The 13,637-nt window shown below is 44.6% G+C and overlaps 1 protein-coding gene across 1 annotated transcript in view; it reads right to left on the reverse strand.

The window, feature by feature from the left end:
• Positions 1-2,249: 2,249 nt before the first annotated feature.
• Positions 2,250-13,637, reverse strand: part of SLC67A1 (solute carrier family 67 member 1) — an 80,977-nt gene continuing 69,589 nt past the window's right edge. Inside the window, exons 9-11 of the mRNA XM_082194560.1 lie at positions 12,507-12,608; positions 6,718-6,838; positions 2,250-2,537 (exon numbers count right to left, since the gene is read on the reverse strand). Coding sequence (XP_082050686.1) covers positions 2,350-2,537; positions 6,718-6,838; positions 12,507-12,608 — 411 coding nt within the window. The 3' untranslated portion in view covers positions 2,250-2,349. The remainder of the gene's footprint in view (positions 2,538-6,717; positions 6,839-12,506; positions 12,609-13,637) is intronic.

Consider the following 13,637-nt stretch of genomic DNA (forward strand, 5'->3'; position numbering starts at 1 on the left):
ATACGGTTCTCTGCTTGCAACCTGACAGTGGGGTACTACTAAGGAAAGCCCTTGTATTAGCAGAATTGCAAATGTGTCTTTAGGAGCCTGCAGATATGAAGAGTGGGGGCTCAGCCTTGCCGGGGATAGGATAGAAATGCACGTAGAGTAGCCCCATTGGCCTGTCTTAAAAGCGCAGCAGCCCAACTGAGTCAGACCAGTGGTCAGTTCACTGAATGCTTTCTCAGGATCATAAAAAGAAATCAAAAGGTTATCCAGACCAAGGCTTTACTGCAAGAAAAACCCGTCAGCCTACCTGGTTCACACTAGCATGCAGAGAACCAGTGTGGTGCCTTAAGGTGGCTGAAGTTCAAGATCTTCTGGTGACATAGCTCAGCGAAGCAACATACAGTGGTACCTTGGGTTACATACGGTTCAGGTTACAGACTCCGCTAACCCAGAAATAGCACTTCAGGTTAAGAACTTTGCTTCAGGATGAGTACAGAAATCGTGCTCCGGTGGCATGGCAGCAGTGGGAAGCCCCATTAGCTAAAGTGGTGCTTCAAGTTAAGAACAGTTTCAGGTTAAGTACTTAACCCGAGGTACCACTGTGCTGTGGTGGAAGGCAGTGCCTCTTCACTGCTATGGAGAACTCGCTTTCTCAGCTCCATCTGAGCAAGTTCCCTTTTGAGCCAGCCATCAAGTTCCACACCAAGAGCATAGACAAGGGTAGAGCACAGCACTGGAGGGGCACCTTGAGCTTGGAGGGCAGAGGCTATTTTCCTGTGTGATTTGCTAACCACTAGGATAGAGCAGAATGCTCACTGAGCATTTTCAGTGGGGCCCCGATACCTTCTTAAAAGGTGACTCCCCTCCCCACCCTCATAGCAGCCCTGGTTGGCTGCCGCAATGTGTTTCAGACCAGTCTCCTGCATGACACCAGCACTGTTGCTGAGGAAGAATTTGAAGCTTAAGACATCAGAACAGCAACAGATCAGGGCTGTGGGGAGCAGGTGTTGAAGGAAGTACTACATGTTTATTTAGCCATGCCAAAAGCCACACTTTTTGTCCCACTGTTTCAGCTCACCACGAAACTACACTGACACTCACTGCCTTAGTGTCATGCTAAAAGGATTGCTGAAGTTACGGTATGCAAAGATCTTCGAACACTTACTTACCAGAAGTTTGAAACCTGCCTTCCCCAACCCGGTGCCCTCTTGATGTTTTGGATTATAAGCCCAACGCCTGCACACACAGGCTGAGCCCAAAACATGGCTTTGAAAGCACTTTCGGCTATGCAGAGCAGTTTAACCACTTTACAGCTGTGTAGCTTGCCAGTTTGGTAAGTGTGAGGTTAACTGAGGCAGTTGCATGACACCTCTGCTGACTTGAGGGAAGTCACGCTCTGTTTGAGAGGATATAGCTTTTCAAGTATTGCTGTCTGCTTGTCAGATCTGTAGGCTCAGAAAGGGGTGACTGCCAACTGGAATAGGTCTCTGCTCAGAAGCAGACTCTTCCATCTCTGACACTCCTCCTGTCTACTTGTTCCAAATGATACAGCCACGCACTCTGGTAAGGAGTGACAATGCCACCGGGCAGAATCAAGGCAACTAATAGAACCTAGCATTTATATAGATCATGTGAGTGTTCAAAGTGCCATGAATGCACAATTTTTTAATCCTTAAAGACAATCTCATAAAGTAGCTCAGTATTCTCTTCATATTACAATGGGTGGGGATTAGTCCGAGAGTGGCTGGCTTATTTAGCTACAGGGGTGCAACAATAAAACTGCTAGCACAGTTGCAAAGCTAGGTAGGGTTTGGTTTAATTTCAAATTGGATGTTGAGATTCCTTCATTACAGGGGGCTGGACCTGATAATTTTTGGGGGTCCCTTCCAACTCTACAATTCTAGGATTTGGCAGTGAGCTTCTGGCTGGGATGAGATGTGGCTTCATGGATCCTATTCTTAGAGACAAAATCGACATGACACGTGTAACTTGAAATTGTTGGTTTTCTTTTTTCTGTTTCCCCCACCGTGTATTCCACACTAGGCCTCTTTTTTACAATAGAAATTCTGTTGAGGCTCTGGCAGAAATACATGTTGCTATCTAAAGAAAAAACATTCCATCTGCAGAGCCTTCAGAGATCCCCAGTGTGATTGCAATCAAAGGTGCGGAATGCTTTGATAGAGCTTTTAGGCTTTGATAACAGTTCCAACATCAACAGTTACCCAACCATATCTATAGTACACTGCAGTGCATTAAGGGAGCTGGTTTAAATTAGTTTATTTCCTGTCAGATAGGGCAATTAAAAGTCCTAAAATAGAGTTATAGCACATCTTCTCATCAGCACACCATCTGAAGACTTAATTACTGTACTTTCCCTTCATTGTGAGGGATCCTCTTCCTCAAGATGTAGAAAAACAGAGGTATATTAACCAGCAGCTGTAAATAACCAAAGGATGAGACCCCAAATCGTCTGTATAAAAATCCTCCTATAGTTGGGCCTATTGTCCTTGTCAATGGTTGAACTGAGGAACTAATTCCCAGCATGGCACCTAGGGAAGAAAACGTAAAGAAAATTAATTCTGCAGATCAAAATTAATGTCAGTATCTACTCCAACACCAGCGTATTAGACCAATGTGTCTTTAGCATTTCTGCAATCGGGGATTTCATATGCCAGTCCTAAACACAGTAATGTGGCAGACCATAAATCTGATTTCACACAATTCACACAACTCTACAATTGAAATAAGGAACAAAGAGAAGTCCATTTCCAAGCATGGAACTTGGTACCTCACCAGCATTAGAAGGGATGGGTGTGATGAAGCACTAGTAAATCCCACTGGCCCAGTTTGCATGTCACACGAAGCTAAACCGTGGCCAGGGGCAGAAGGGGCTTTAGCCCCCTCAATATTTTTGGGTAGGAGGCTGAGCCCTTCCAATATTGAGGAGGCCCCCATCCCCTACTGCCCGCTGATGTCATGCATATGATGTCATACATATGTCATGTGAAACCGCACCCCTTCAATGTGGAGGGGCAAGTCAGTGCCTTTGACCATGGCTTAGCATAAATGTGTGAGTGTGCCAGTTCCCAAGGAGATTGTGACCATTTTGCTCCTCCCTGCAGGTTTCACTGGCAGACTCTGCTGAGCTAAGCCATGGTTTGGCTAAACATGTCATCTGAACTGTGGCTTGTGGTTTAGTTCTCTCCGGGCTAACCATGAGCTGCAACCAAAGTCTGTTCTTGGTTTACAGCTTGAGGTTAATCTGGAGAGTGCAACACCACCAAATTGGGACAAGGCACTAAGTCAAACCAATGCTTAGGTCAGCACGGTGCAGCAGTAAAATGAGGAGCAAAGTAGCCACTATCACCTTCCCAGGAGATCGCGCTAAGCCACAGTTTGGTTTAGCATGATGCGCAAAAGCAGGCCACCAGTATCAAAAGGAAATGTAAGCATATGTTTAATTCTGTTGCACAGAATTGCATGATGAGCTACACCTGCTGAAATTCCCTTTTCTACACAGCTACTAAAGGAGCCCTGCCCTCTTTTTGGACCTGGTCACCTTAACCGTGGGTGCTAACAAGTGACCTTAGCTTGGAACTTTGCCGACCTATCCCCTAACACCCAAACAGCTTGTTCTGGATGCTGAAGGGAAGGGCAGAGTGGCATCCAGCCCAAAGAGAAACCCAGAAGACTGTAGACTGATGGAGGCAGCTGGCACTGGGTAGGGCAGGAGAAACAGCAACCCGAGAAGAGTTGACTCCATAGCTGACACACCGACAGAATCTGACAAGTGGATGGCTGGAGAAGAGGCCGTTCGAGCAAGCATTGAGCTTCACCTGACTGGAGCACACTGCGTGGTGATTGGCACAGGGGTGGCCAGGTGATAAAAAAGGGCAAGGCTGTTGCACCTTGACCTGTTGTGTAGAAGAAGGGATTTCAGCAGCTGCAGTTTGCATGGCAACCAAAGGTGCAGAAATTCTATCTTTTCCCCCACACTGTCCACCCAAGGCATGCATGCTCCTCCTGAAAAAGGACCTTGATTTTTGTTCCTTAAGGTGTCTAGCAATTCTCCTCACCGGAAAACCTCAGTTTGTTTGACAAGAAAAGCCATGAATGAAATAATTGCAACTGGTGAAGAAACTGTCAAAAAGGTCGAGGTTTTTTAAAAAAATTATTTAAAAGCCACAAATGAAAACATTTCAACTGGCAATGCATGATTGTAAAGCAGGGAGGTGTCTTTAAATGAATCGATGGGTGGGTCAGGTAACGTGCAGTTCCACCCACAGCCAGAAATGGGTGTTGAAGCACTTTTAATAGCTGTGCTGCTTTGGGAGTCACCCACACTGCATTAATTGCCAGAAACGGCTTTAATAAGAGCAGTCGAAAGACTTTGTGAAATTTTCTCCAGTGATACATGCTGTCCCTAATGTCCCTCTTTGAAACCCAGCCCCTCCGCACCTCACAGCACTAGCAACCTATTTTCCTCAGCTGAAAACATATGCAAGCTCATATCATATCTTAAGCTCATGATTGCTACACGCTTCAGTACAGACCCAAAACATCCCTTGTTAAATATAACACAGATTCTAGACATGTCTCTGCCGGTAACCCAGCCCTGATCTACTGCGTGCTCCTATTATTCTAGTACACACATCTACTTGAATGGAAATACAAAACCACCACCCCTTATATGCAGCTCCCTCCCCCCCTTCTCTCTCTCATATTCTCTGGGTCCCAGGACACTGTTCCCCCTACATTTTGCTCCTAGGCTATATTACCAGTATTTTGCTGCTCCCAAGCAGACACTGGCAAATTCTTCTGAACTGTGACCTAATAATCTATGCAAATCAGGTTTGGGATTAGGCCACTGAGGGAGCATTCATATGTGACTGCGGCTACCCCTCTGGGCTCAGGAAGCAAGCAGAGCAGGCTCCATTTCCCTTATAACAGCTCTTTTGAGAAGATGCCTGAACCCGTGCCAGCTGCTGCCTTTCAACCTTCCCTCTCAGCTTCTTCATTTCAGAAGCGTAGGGTTGCTTCCAAGGTTGATAATATCCACAGCTCATGCTGATCTAGCAACCACAAACGGCACTTTAGTCATGTTTTAAGGACACAAAGAGCTGGTGTGGCGGGTTCAAATCCCGACTCAGCCACAAAGCTCACTAGGCGACCTTGGACCAGTCACTGCATCTCAGCCCAACAGGATTGTTGTGAGGATAAGGTGGTGAGGGGGGCAGAACCCCCATGCCACACTGCCCATTTATAGGTGGGCTATAAATGCAATAGTAAACAAAGAAATAATAAACTAAACATGATTCACAGGAATTGTTCTCAGAATAATCATGGGAATATCCTGGCATATGCAGAGTGCATGTGGTATAAGGCTGGAGACATTCCACATTGGCACCAACATTCCACATGGAATAAAATGCCGTTGTATCCTTACTACAATCCTGTGAGGTTAGGATGGGCTGAGGGAAATGATTGGCCCAACACCGTCCAGCTAACTTTATGACTAAGTGGGAATTTGAACTTGGCTCTTCCCAATCCGAATCTGAACACAGGCTGTAAGTGACTTGAGAGGGCCTTTGCTTGCCATTGCACATACATATTCCTTTGATCCTGCTATAATCCGGGATCAAACAGGTCTGACAGGATTTTCATAGAATCATAGCACTGTAGAGTTGGAAGCGACCATGAGAGTCATCTGGCACAACTGCCTGCAATGCAGGAATCTTTTGCTCAATGTGGGGCTCGAACGCACAACCCTGAGATTAAGAGTCTCACGTTTTACCAACTGAGCTATCCCAGAAGTCTGTATAAAAACCTGGAAAACCTTTTCCCCCCAGAGCTGAAAGTTAGGTGATTGGCAGACCATAAGCAGTAATCCCATTTTCAAACCACCTTCAACTCTCTGGAAAAACAACAACACTATGGCTTGTCTTCTGCTTAGGTAAAGTGATTGTTCCGAGGAGACACTGTGAAGCACCGGGGTACAGCTTGCATATCACCATCATGGAAGAGTGAAGAATTACGAGGACTCCCATTCCTCACTTGTGGTGGCCTTGAGAGTGCATGGGCGCCACCACCAGGCTCCATTCTTGCAGAGTGACAGGGCATGAACATGGATGCCTCTCTAAGTGGGGTTGCTGGAATCAGGCATACTGCAGTGGTGAACATTCACGTAGCCCCGTTGTGGAGGCCCCAGTTCACAAACATTGCACCTATGCATGAGTGCTGCTAGGCTGCAAGCCAAGAGGTGGTCCCAAGGTGCTGGTGCGACAGGAGGCCACATGACACCTAGGTCCTACCTCCAAGCAGAGGGACACTGCACAGGTCTTTCCCAAGGACATTAATCCCAGGAAGCCCTGCAAGATTCTGTCTCTTTCTTCGGCAACCGGCTCATTAAGTCAATATGGGTCACTGGCTTCCTTGCAGGCACCCTTGCAGCTTCCAGCCCTACTGATCCTAACTAGTCTTTGCCGGCTTGGCAAATAAGCAAATCGCACTGAAGGCTACCCTTTGTTTAAAAAAAATAATACATGTGAGATGTGCAGAGACTTTGGAACTGGGCATTCTTCCTGCTGGGCTCTCTGGCAGAGCACAAGACACACATTTGGCAGTGCATAGCGTTTTCAGAGAAGTGAACCGGAATCAAGCACTGCATCCAGCTGGTTTCATCAAGAAAGAGGGAGAAGGAAATCCATCCGGCGGAGGAGCCGGTCTTACCAGTGTCAGAAGCAGGGACGGACTTGGTCAGGATGATGTCCGAAATGACGGCTATAGTACCAAAGGAGAATATCATGGGGGGCACAATGAGGCAATAATGGAAAATGTTGGTCATCAGGGCCTGGGAGATGGGACAAAGCAGGAAAGCCTGTTAGAATGCCAGCTTTAGAATACAACAAAGGTAGCAGGGTGTGTGTGTGTCAGTATCAGTATCCAGGAAGACTTGGATAAAGAAAAAAACATTGCAAGACACGAGTGTAACAAGGCCCACAGAGCCAAAATGTGCCAATACAGAGGAGCAGCTCTGCTCTACACCAGTCATGTTTGGCTGACAAAAAGTGACAGGTTTTTGTTTTTTAAAGAGCTGAAAGTCAATTGATTGAAGGATGGAACCTTATTAAATAAAAGACAGCCACTAGGTTCCTTAGATCTTAAACAGGCAGCTACTGACTTGATTCTGTAGTTTAGTAGCCATTTTTTTTGTAAGGTAGCTTATTGTTAGGTGTTAATAAAAGGAACCTATGTGTTCTGATTAGTGCCAGTGTCACAACCAAACATCTGAAGGCATTTGGATTTCAGAAAGGAGAGAGGCCACCTGACTTTTAAAAAAGGATTTGTCACAAGTTCACTTAATGAGCCAGCAAAGAACTTCTTTTATCTCCCATCTTAAGCTGTGGTGGGTCATATGGTGATTTCCTACAGAGAAACCTTCAGCAGACACTGCAATGCAGTTTGAAAGGAGAGAGGAACTTCCGTCCGTATCTTTAAGTATTGGAGGGCTGTGGGAAAGTGGTGTGCATGTGTGAGCACAGAACAAGTGGCCGGCTTCACACTGGGTAGTCTCTCTCATGGGTGCAGGCTGCAGATGTCAGAAGGAATGACCATCTACTCAGCAGTGGTATTTTTGCAAAGCAATAGGATCCTGCAACACCCACCTGCCAGCTCCTCCATCACCTCCCAGTGCTTAAAGATACTGGCATGAAGTTCTCTCCCTTCTCAATCACTACTTAGTGGCTGCTAAAGGTTTCATCCAGTGAACCACCTCAAGAGCTACAGCTGTTTTTAAGATTCTTCCATGATGTGATGTGCAGTTGCAGTGCAGTTTCCCCCAATGGTATACACATGCAAAAGCACACAAAAAAACACCCTCCAAAAGCGGGTTCCCAAGGCTTCTATTGGTTTTTAAACAATGTTGTGGGGAAGAAATATGCCAGCCATGTGTCACATCTAGCTCAGCCTTTGCAGGGGCAATTTAAACAGCAGAGAGAGCTGTAATGTGGTCTCATTCAAGTGCTCATTACTAACCCAAGACTGCCTGCACAATATTTACCAGCAATGTATTAGCACAGATAATTAAAGCCAAACCGTGCTTGTCAAAACAAACGAGCAGCAGCGCATTACAGAGTGCAGAACTGGTGTGTGTGTGTGCGACCTGTCTGGCCTGCTCACTTGCTAATGAATCAATTGAACATTTGTCAGCCGGAATGTCTCCCAAGTATAAATGCAAATCAGTGTGCCTAAGATGTGAATGTAATTATTTTCTTATTGTGCAGCTGCTCAAAGATCCTTCCAGATCTTTATCACCAAAACAAAAGCACTGAAGACATGCTTAGGCAGAGACTCTGAATTTGGGAATGCACTCATAACCCACCTCCAGAACTGCAGGGACCATCACTCTGTATTCTTTACCTATTCTTTGTCTCAGGTCCAATCCCTGGTTATTAGAACTGGGTTGAAGGCGACTGGATAGACCTCTTATTCCTGAGACACTGGGGAGCTGCTCTGTTCAGGAGATCCATCACTGAACTAGAACAGGCTTCCTCAACCTTGGCCCTCCAGATATTTTATGCCTACAACTCCCATGATCCCTAGCTAGTAGGACCAGTGGTCAGGGATGATGGGAATTGTAGTCTCAAAACATCTGGAGGGCTGAGGTTGAGGAAGCCTGGGCTAGAAGGACAAATTGCCTGACCATACATTTAAAGCAATCCCCTAAATAATAAATAAGATGCTGGGGATTATAACTCTTGTGAAGAGTAAACTACAGTTCCCAGGATCTTTCAGGCGTGAGTATCCTGTACATGTGCTTTAAATGTATGGTTTGGTAGCCAATTGACCTACCTTATTGGCGGTGTGTTTGCTAGGGACTGCCCAGCAGGGCCTTTTCAGAGGTGGCACCCTGGTTGTAGAATGGCCTCCCTATTGAAGTGTGCCTGTCTCCATCGTTATTAAGTTTCAGGAGGATTTTGAAAACATTCACTTTTATCCAGGCACTTCGTGCCTGAAGAGTACTGACCCTGGCAACTCCAAGATAATTGGGTGGAACTGCTTTTAGAATATTTTTTTACTGTAATTGTTTTTAGAATCTTTTCTTTCAGATTGTGCGTCTGTGTGCTGCCCTGGGGTCCTTGGGGAGGAAGGGCAGGATATAAATTTGATAAATCAAACCAATAAGTAATAATAAGGCGGCTTCTTACATTCTTTGTTTGGTAGTCAACTTTCGATCTCTCAGGGAGTCTGGAAAGATATAGGTGTGTTTCCCAACACCCAGCTATTTGGGAACAACCCTTTAAATCTATATCTCCTTTCAAAGTGTAGGTGGGTTAGTAGGAGTTTTTACTGTTAGACACCCTAACAGTAAAACACCACCTGCCTTTTCACACCACCTGCCTTTTCACTTTTTAATATCCAGTGGGGGGGAGAGGGGGAGGAGCCCCCAAATATTGCTGTCACTTCCTGCAGATATTTTGACAAGGTATTGACCATGAATGGGTGGCCACAACAATTCAGAACCATAGCCATGATTAACTGAGAAAAGGGCACAGGTAAAAGATGTGGTGCCAAAGGCTGGGGAGGACCCTCAAATGGTGGCTCTCAAAGCTCAGGGTACAAGCTTCACCTGCCCACCTGACCTGATCTGCTGCTGCATCTACCATTTGCCTGTGGCCAGAAGACTTTGTAAATCAATTATTTTGTAAGCAAAACAAAACTGCTTGCTGCCTTCTTCATTGCAATTGCCCTCACAGCACCTTGAGATCTTGGGGGAAATTGCAACAAGTCCCAAACTGCTTCAAACAAGATTTCTGTGTGACACCTGAGGACAAAAGGCATGCATAGTGTATCATATCTGAACAGCGCATGGTGGCTCCCCACTCCCACTCCTTTAACATCTTGACACGGCAGCGAAAACGTTACTCAGGAGAAATTGATTCTGACTACAAATACTTTAAAGAGATAAGCAGCCCATGAAGTTTAAGTATGACACTTGAGGCTTGGATTTCATATCAAAACTTATACTGACTCCCTAAAGAGATCTGAGGGGGACATTCATTAATGAGATTTAGGTGCAAGATTAAAACTCAAATATTTTAAATGATTCTTTAGCTCTTTTTATTGGTTTTTATTGCTGCTTTATTGACTATTGCTGAAATATTTTGGAAGGCTTAATAAAAAGTATTAATAAGAAAAAGCAATTACTGATGGTGAAATTTAAAATTTTCATTGGGCTCTTCATATATTTGGTCAAATATTTGTCCATCTAGGCCAGCACTGTCTACCCTGACTGGCAGGGTCTCTCCGGGGTCTCAGTCAGAAGTCTTTCCTATTATCTGCAACTCATTCTTTTTACTGGAGATTCCAGGCGTTGAACCTCAGAATTTCTGCATGAACTATGTGACTGAGCTATAATGACTCCTTCCCCAAACCATAGTTTCTTCCTAAGGAAGCCATTGGATCTGGGCTGGTTTGGAAGGCAATGAGGCTGAACTCTGGCTGATTTGGAGTACCCTGTTCATTACTGCTCTCTATTTCCCATTATTTTTTCCTTCATCTGCTACCCTAAACCTTTGCTGGGATTCTTTTCAGTGCAGCTGGCCTCTCTGTTAATTTCAGCTCCACATATTTTGGAGGCCACTGAAAGGAAGTGATTAGTTTGGGTTGGGGTTGTAACTGGAGATCTTTGTTAAATGTCCTCCTCCTAAAAGAGCTGCAGAGCTCATAAAATTGTTTTTATGTCAGCAGATATATAAACTGCACACTTAGTTCAGACAGGGATATTCCTGAAGCTCTGGCCAAGTTGCGTCAAGATCGCTTTTTCCTCCCAGCACATAAACCGCCCCCAGAGATGGGACATTTTCTTGGCAGGTCCTTGATTATAAAGCTTTTTTCCCTTGCAAACAGCACCGCAGCTGTAGTTTCCTATCAATAGTTTTCATGGGAAGGCATCTCTGGGCCCTTTAAGGCCTCTGCGGCAGTGAGCAGAGCCTTGTGGAAACAATGATTGTAATCTCTGAACCAAGTTGATAACAGAGATCCTAGGTGCTGCTGGCAGAAACCGGTTTGGGCTCGGTTTGGGCGCTCCACCATAGAGGTAACATGCTGTGATTAGCATGACCAGTTGAAAAAGAAGAGAGAGGTCCTGCCCCTTTAAAAGTTGCGTAAAAGGTGGCATTTCAGCAGGTATCACTTGCATGGCAACTGTTAAAAGCGCAGGAGCCCCATCCTCTTTTGCAGCCCAACTCTGTTTCCAAGTTGTGCAGCATCCAAATAGATTGCTGCAATAGCCAAATCAGGTAAGCAAGGGTTAACATCTACTGCCTACCTGCAGTCATGGAACCAAAGAAAGCATGTTCCTGTTTCCAGCCACTGACCAGAGCCAGGTGGTGGCCTCATGAGTTTTCAAACACATGGTTAGTGGTAATATTCAAACCATGATTGGAAGCAGAGTTTGCAACCATAGTTGCCAGGGTAACCAGGGCCGGATTTAGGTTTGATGAGGCCCTAAGCTACTGAAGGTAATGGGGCCCTTTATATTTCCAGCTGTCCTTTGTCAACAACAAATTATTGCTGTTTTTTGTGTTGAATATATGCTATATGGTAATTTATGGACCTAATAGGTATCTAAAGCCAGTTGTACATAACAAAATATGTATTTTATCAAAGTAATTGTTGAACTGAAATACAATTAAGGAGAAGTATATTAACAGTGAAATACAATTAAGAAGTATATTAATAGTGAAATAATTATTAAGCTCTAACTGTATGTAGGTTTTATTTTATTTGTTTCTTATCTTATATTTTGGAAATGTACATCCAGGTTTTTTTCCCCTTTACATTTTTTAGGGGCCCCCAAGAGAGTGGGGCCCTAAGCTATAGCTTGTTTAGCTTATACGTAAATCCAGCACTGAGGGCAACCATAATTTTCTGCCACTATTGCACCTGGAAATGAAGGGGGAATCTGAAAGGGGAACTCTTGAGTCTGCAGTACATTCCCATCTTCCAAATGATGGTTTGGAGGATCAACGATATTGAATTAAAATAGTGTGGTTAGATGTCTTTTTTGTCCTTCTGGACAATGTAACGCAAACAGCAGAAGTTTGATTATACTTTTTTTAAAAAAAATGTTGGCTTTTATATTTTCTCTGAACCCAGGACATTCTGGAAAGATTTGGGAAACTCCATTCCAAGCATCCTTTAACTTGCAAACATTTTAAAAATTCCAGGAGGAAGTAATGGCTTAAATCATCCCCCCCTGGTTTGTCCTAGTTGGACCATGACAGGAAGCAGACTGTTGATATGGAAGCCTGGTAGAGCTTTTGGTCATAACACAAACACACATGGGGAAAAATTGAAAAAAGTGTGAATGGACCACCACTAATATAACACAACAGACAAAACTCCCAGATTATGTCAAACACAATACTTTTCATATGTTCACTTGCATAGCATCTAGTGTAGAGTATTCAAAAGCACAGCCTAATCAGGCAATGTATGCATGTCTGGTACCTTACCATACCAACACCCACTCCGCAGAAGACAAGGACGCACAACATGAGCAGAGTCCACTCGGAATAACGACTTGTCAATCTCCCAATTACTAGGCCCTGGACGACCTAGGGAAAGAGAGGGCAGAGACATAGACAACGTTAAATTCTCAGATGCTTCTAGCCCAGAGTGAATGTTTGTTTCTGTACACTAAGAAGGCCCAGAAACTCTGTGTTGTATCTGTGAGTGTCATCTGTCAGAACAGACTGCTGGACTAGCTGGGTCATTGGCTTGAGCAAGCAGGCTTGATTTTCTTAAGTTCATGTGCATGTCTATAGGCACATGAAACAGCTCTACGCTGCAGATCAATGTGTATGGCCCTGAACACAGCCTGGATAGAGACCACCTGGGATCACTTTGAAGGAAGAGCAAGCTTGCAAACGTAGGAAAAGAGGAAATGAGATGGTGCAACCTAATCCTGAAAATAGTTCTTAAATGCACAGATCTCCTGGGAGGTTCTTCCTCTAGGTGTGCCATTTCACTGTATGAATAATTATAGGGTTTGGGGTTTAATTATATTTCCCCCACCCTGCCCTAAGGGATGGCTCCCAAGTTCCCTAGACATACTTTCTAATAAACTCAGTTCCACATTGACACTATGCCAATTCAGAGGGGAGAAGTTCTTGTTCATCAAGCCTTATAGCTGGGGCCATGGGAAACTTTCTGGTTTGTGTGGCCACTTGAGCTTTATTGCAGTTGGTACATGGACCTGAGTCACATGAGTGTCGCAGGTCCCCGGAACTCTTTAGTAAGTTCATTTGTGACTGGTGGGAGACGCAGCTCCCATCTTGTCTGCCCGCATCATTCCATGAGTATTCATATTTTTGTCAAATTTCATTAGTTTTGAAATGAAAAATAAATCCTTGCAGGTTGTGCACTCATCTACTACAAAACATCCAGGCTTATCCAATTATCCTCTTTTAAAACAACCACCACCACAGCAAAACTACAGGAAAACTGTAGCAAACCACAGCAGGCCTAGCCACATACGTCAATGCCTCGATACTGAATAATTCTTTGTTGTTGAAAGTGTAACAGCAGGGATCATTCAATTTGTAACAGAAAGGGTTAATTTTAGTTCCAGTGTCAGTCAACTA

Source organism: Podarcis vaucheri (assembly GCF_965113315.1).
Source record: "Podarcis vaucheri genome assembly, chromosome: 1".
Taxonomy (NCBI): Eukaryota; Metazoa; Chordata; class Lepidosauria; order Squamata; family Lacertidae; genus Podarcis; species Podarcis vaucheri.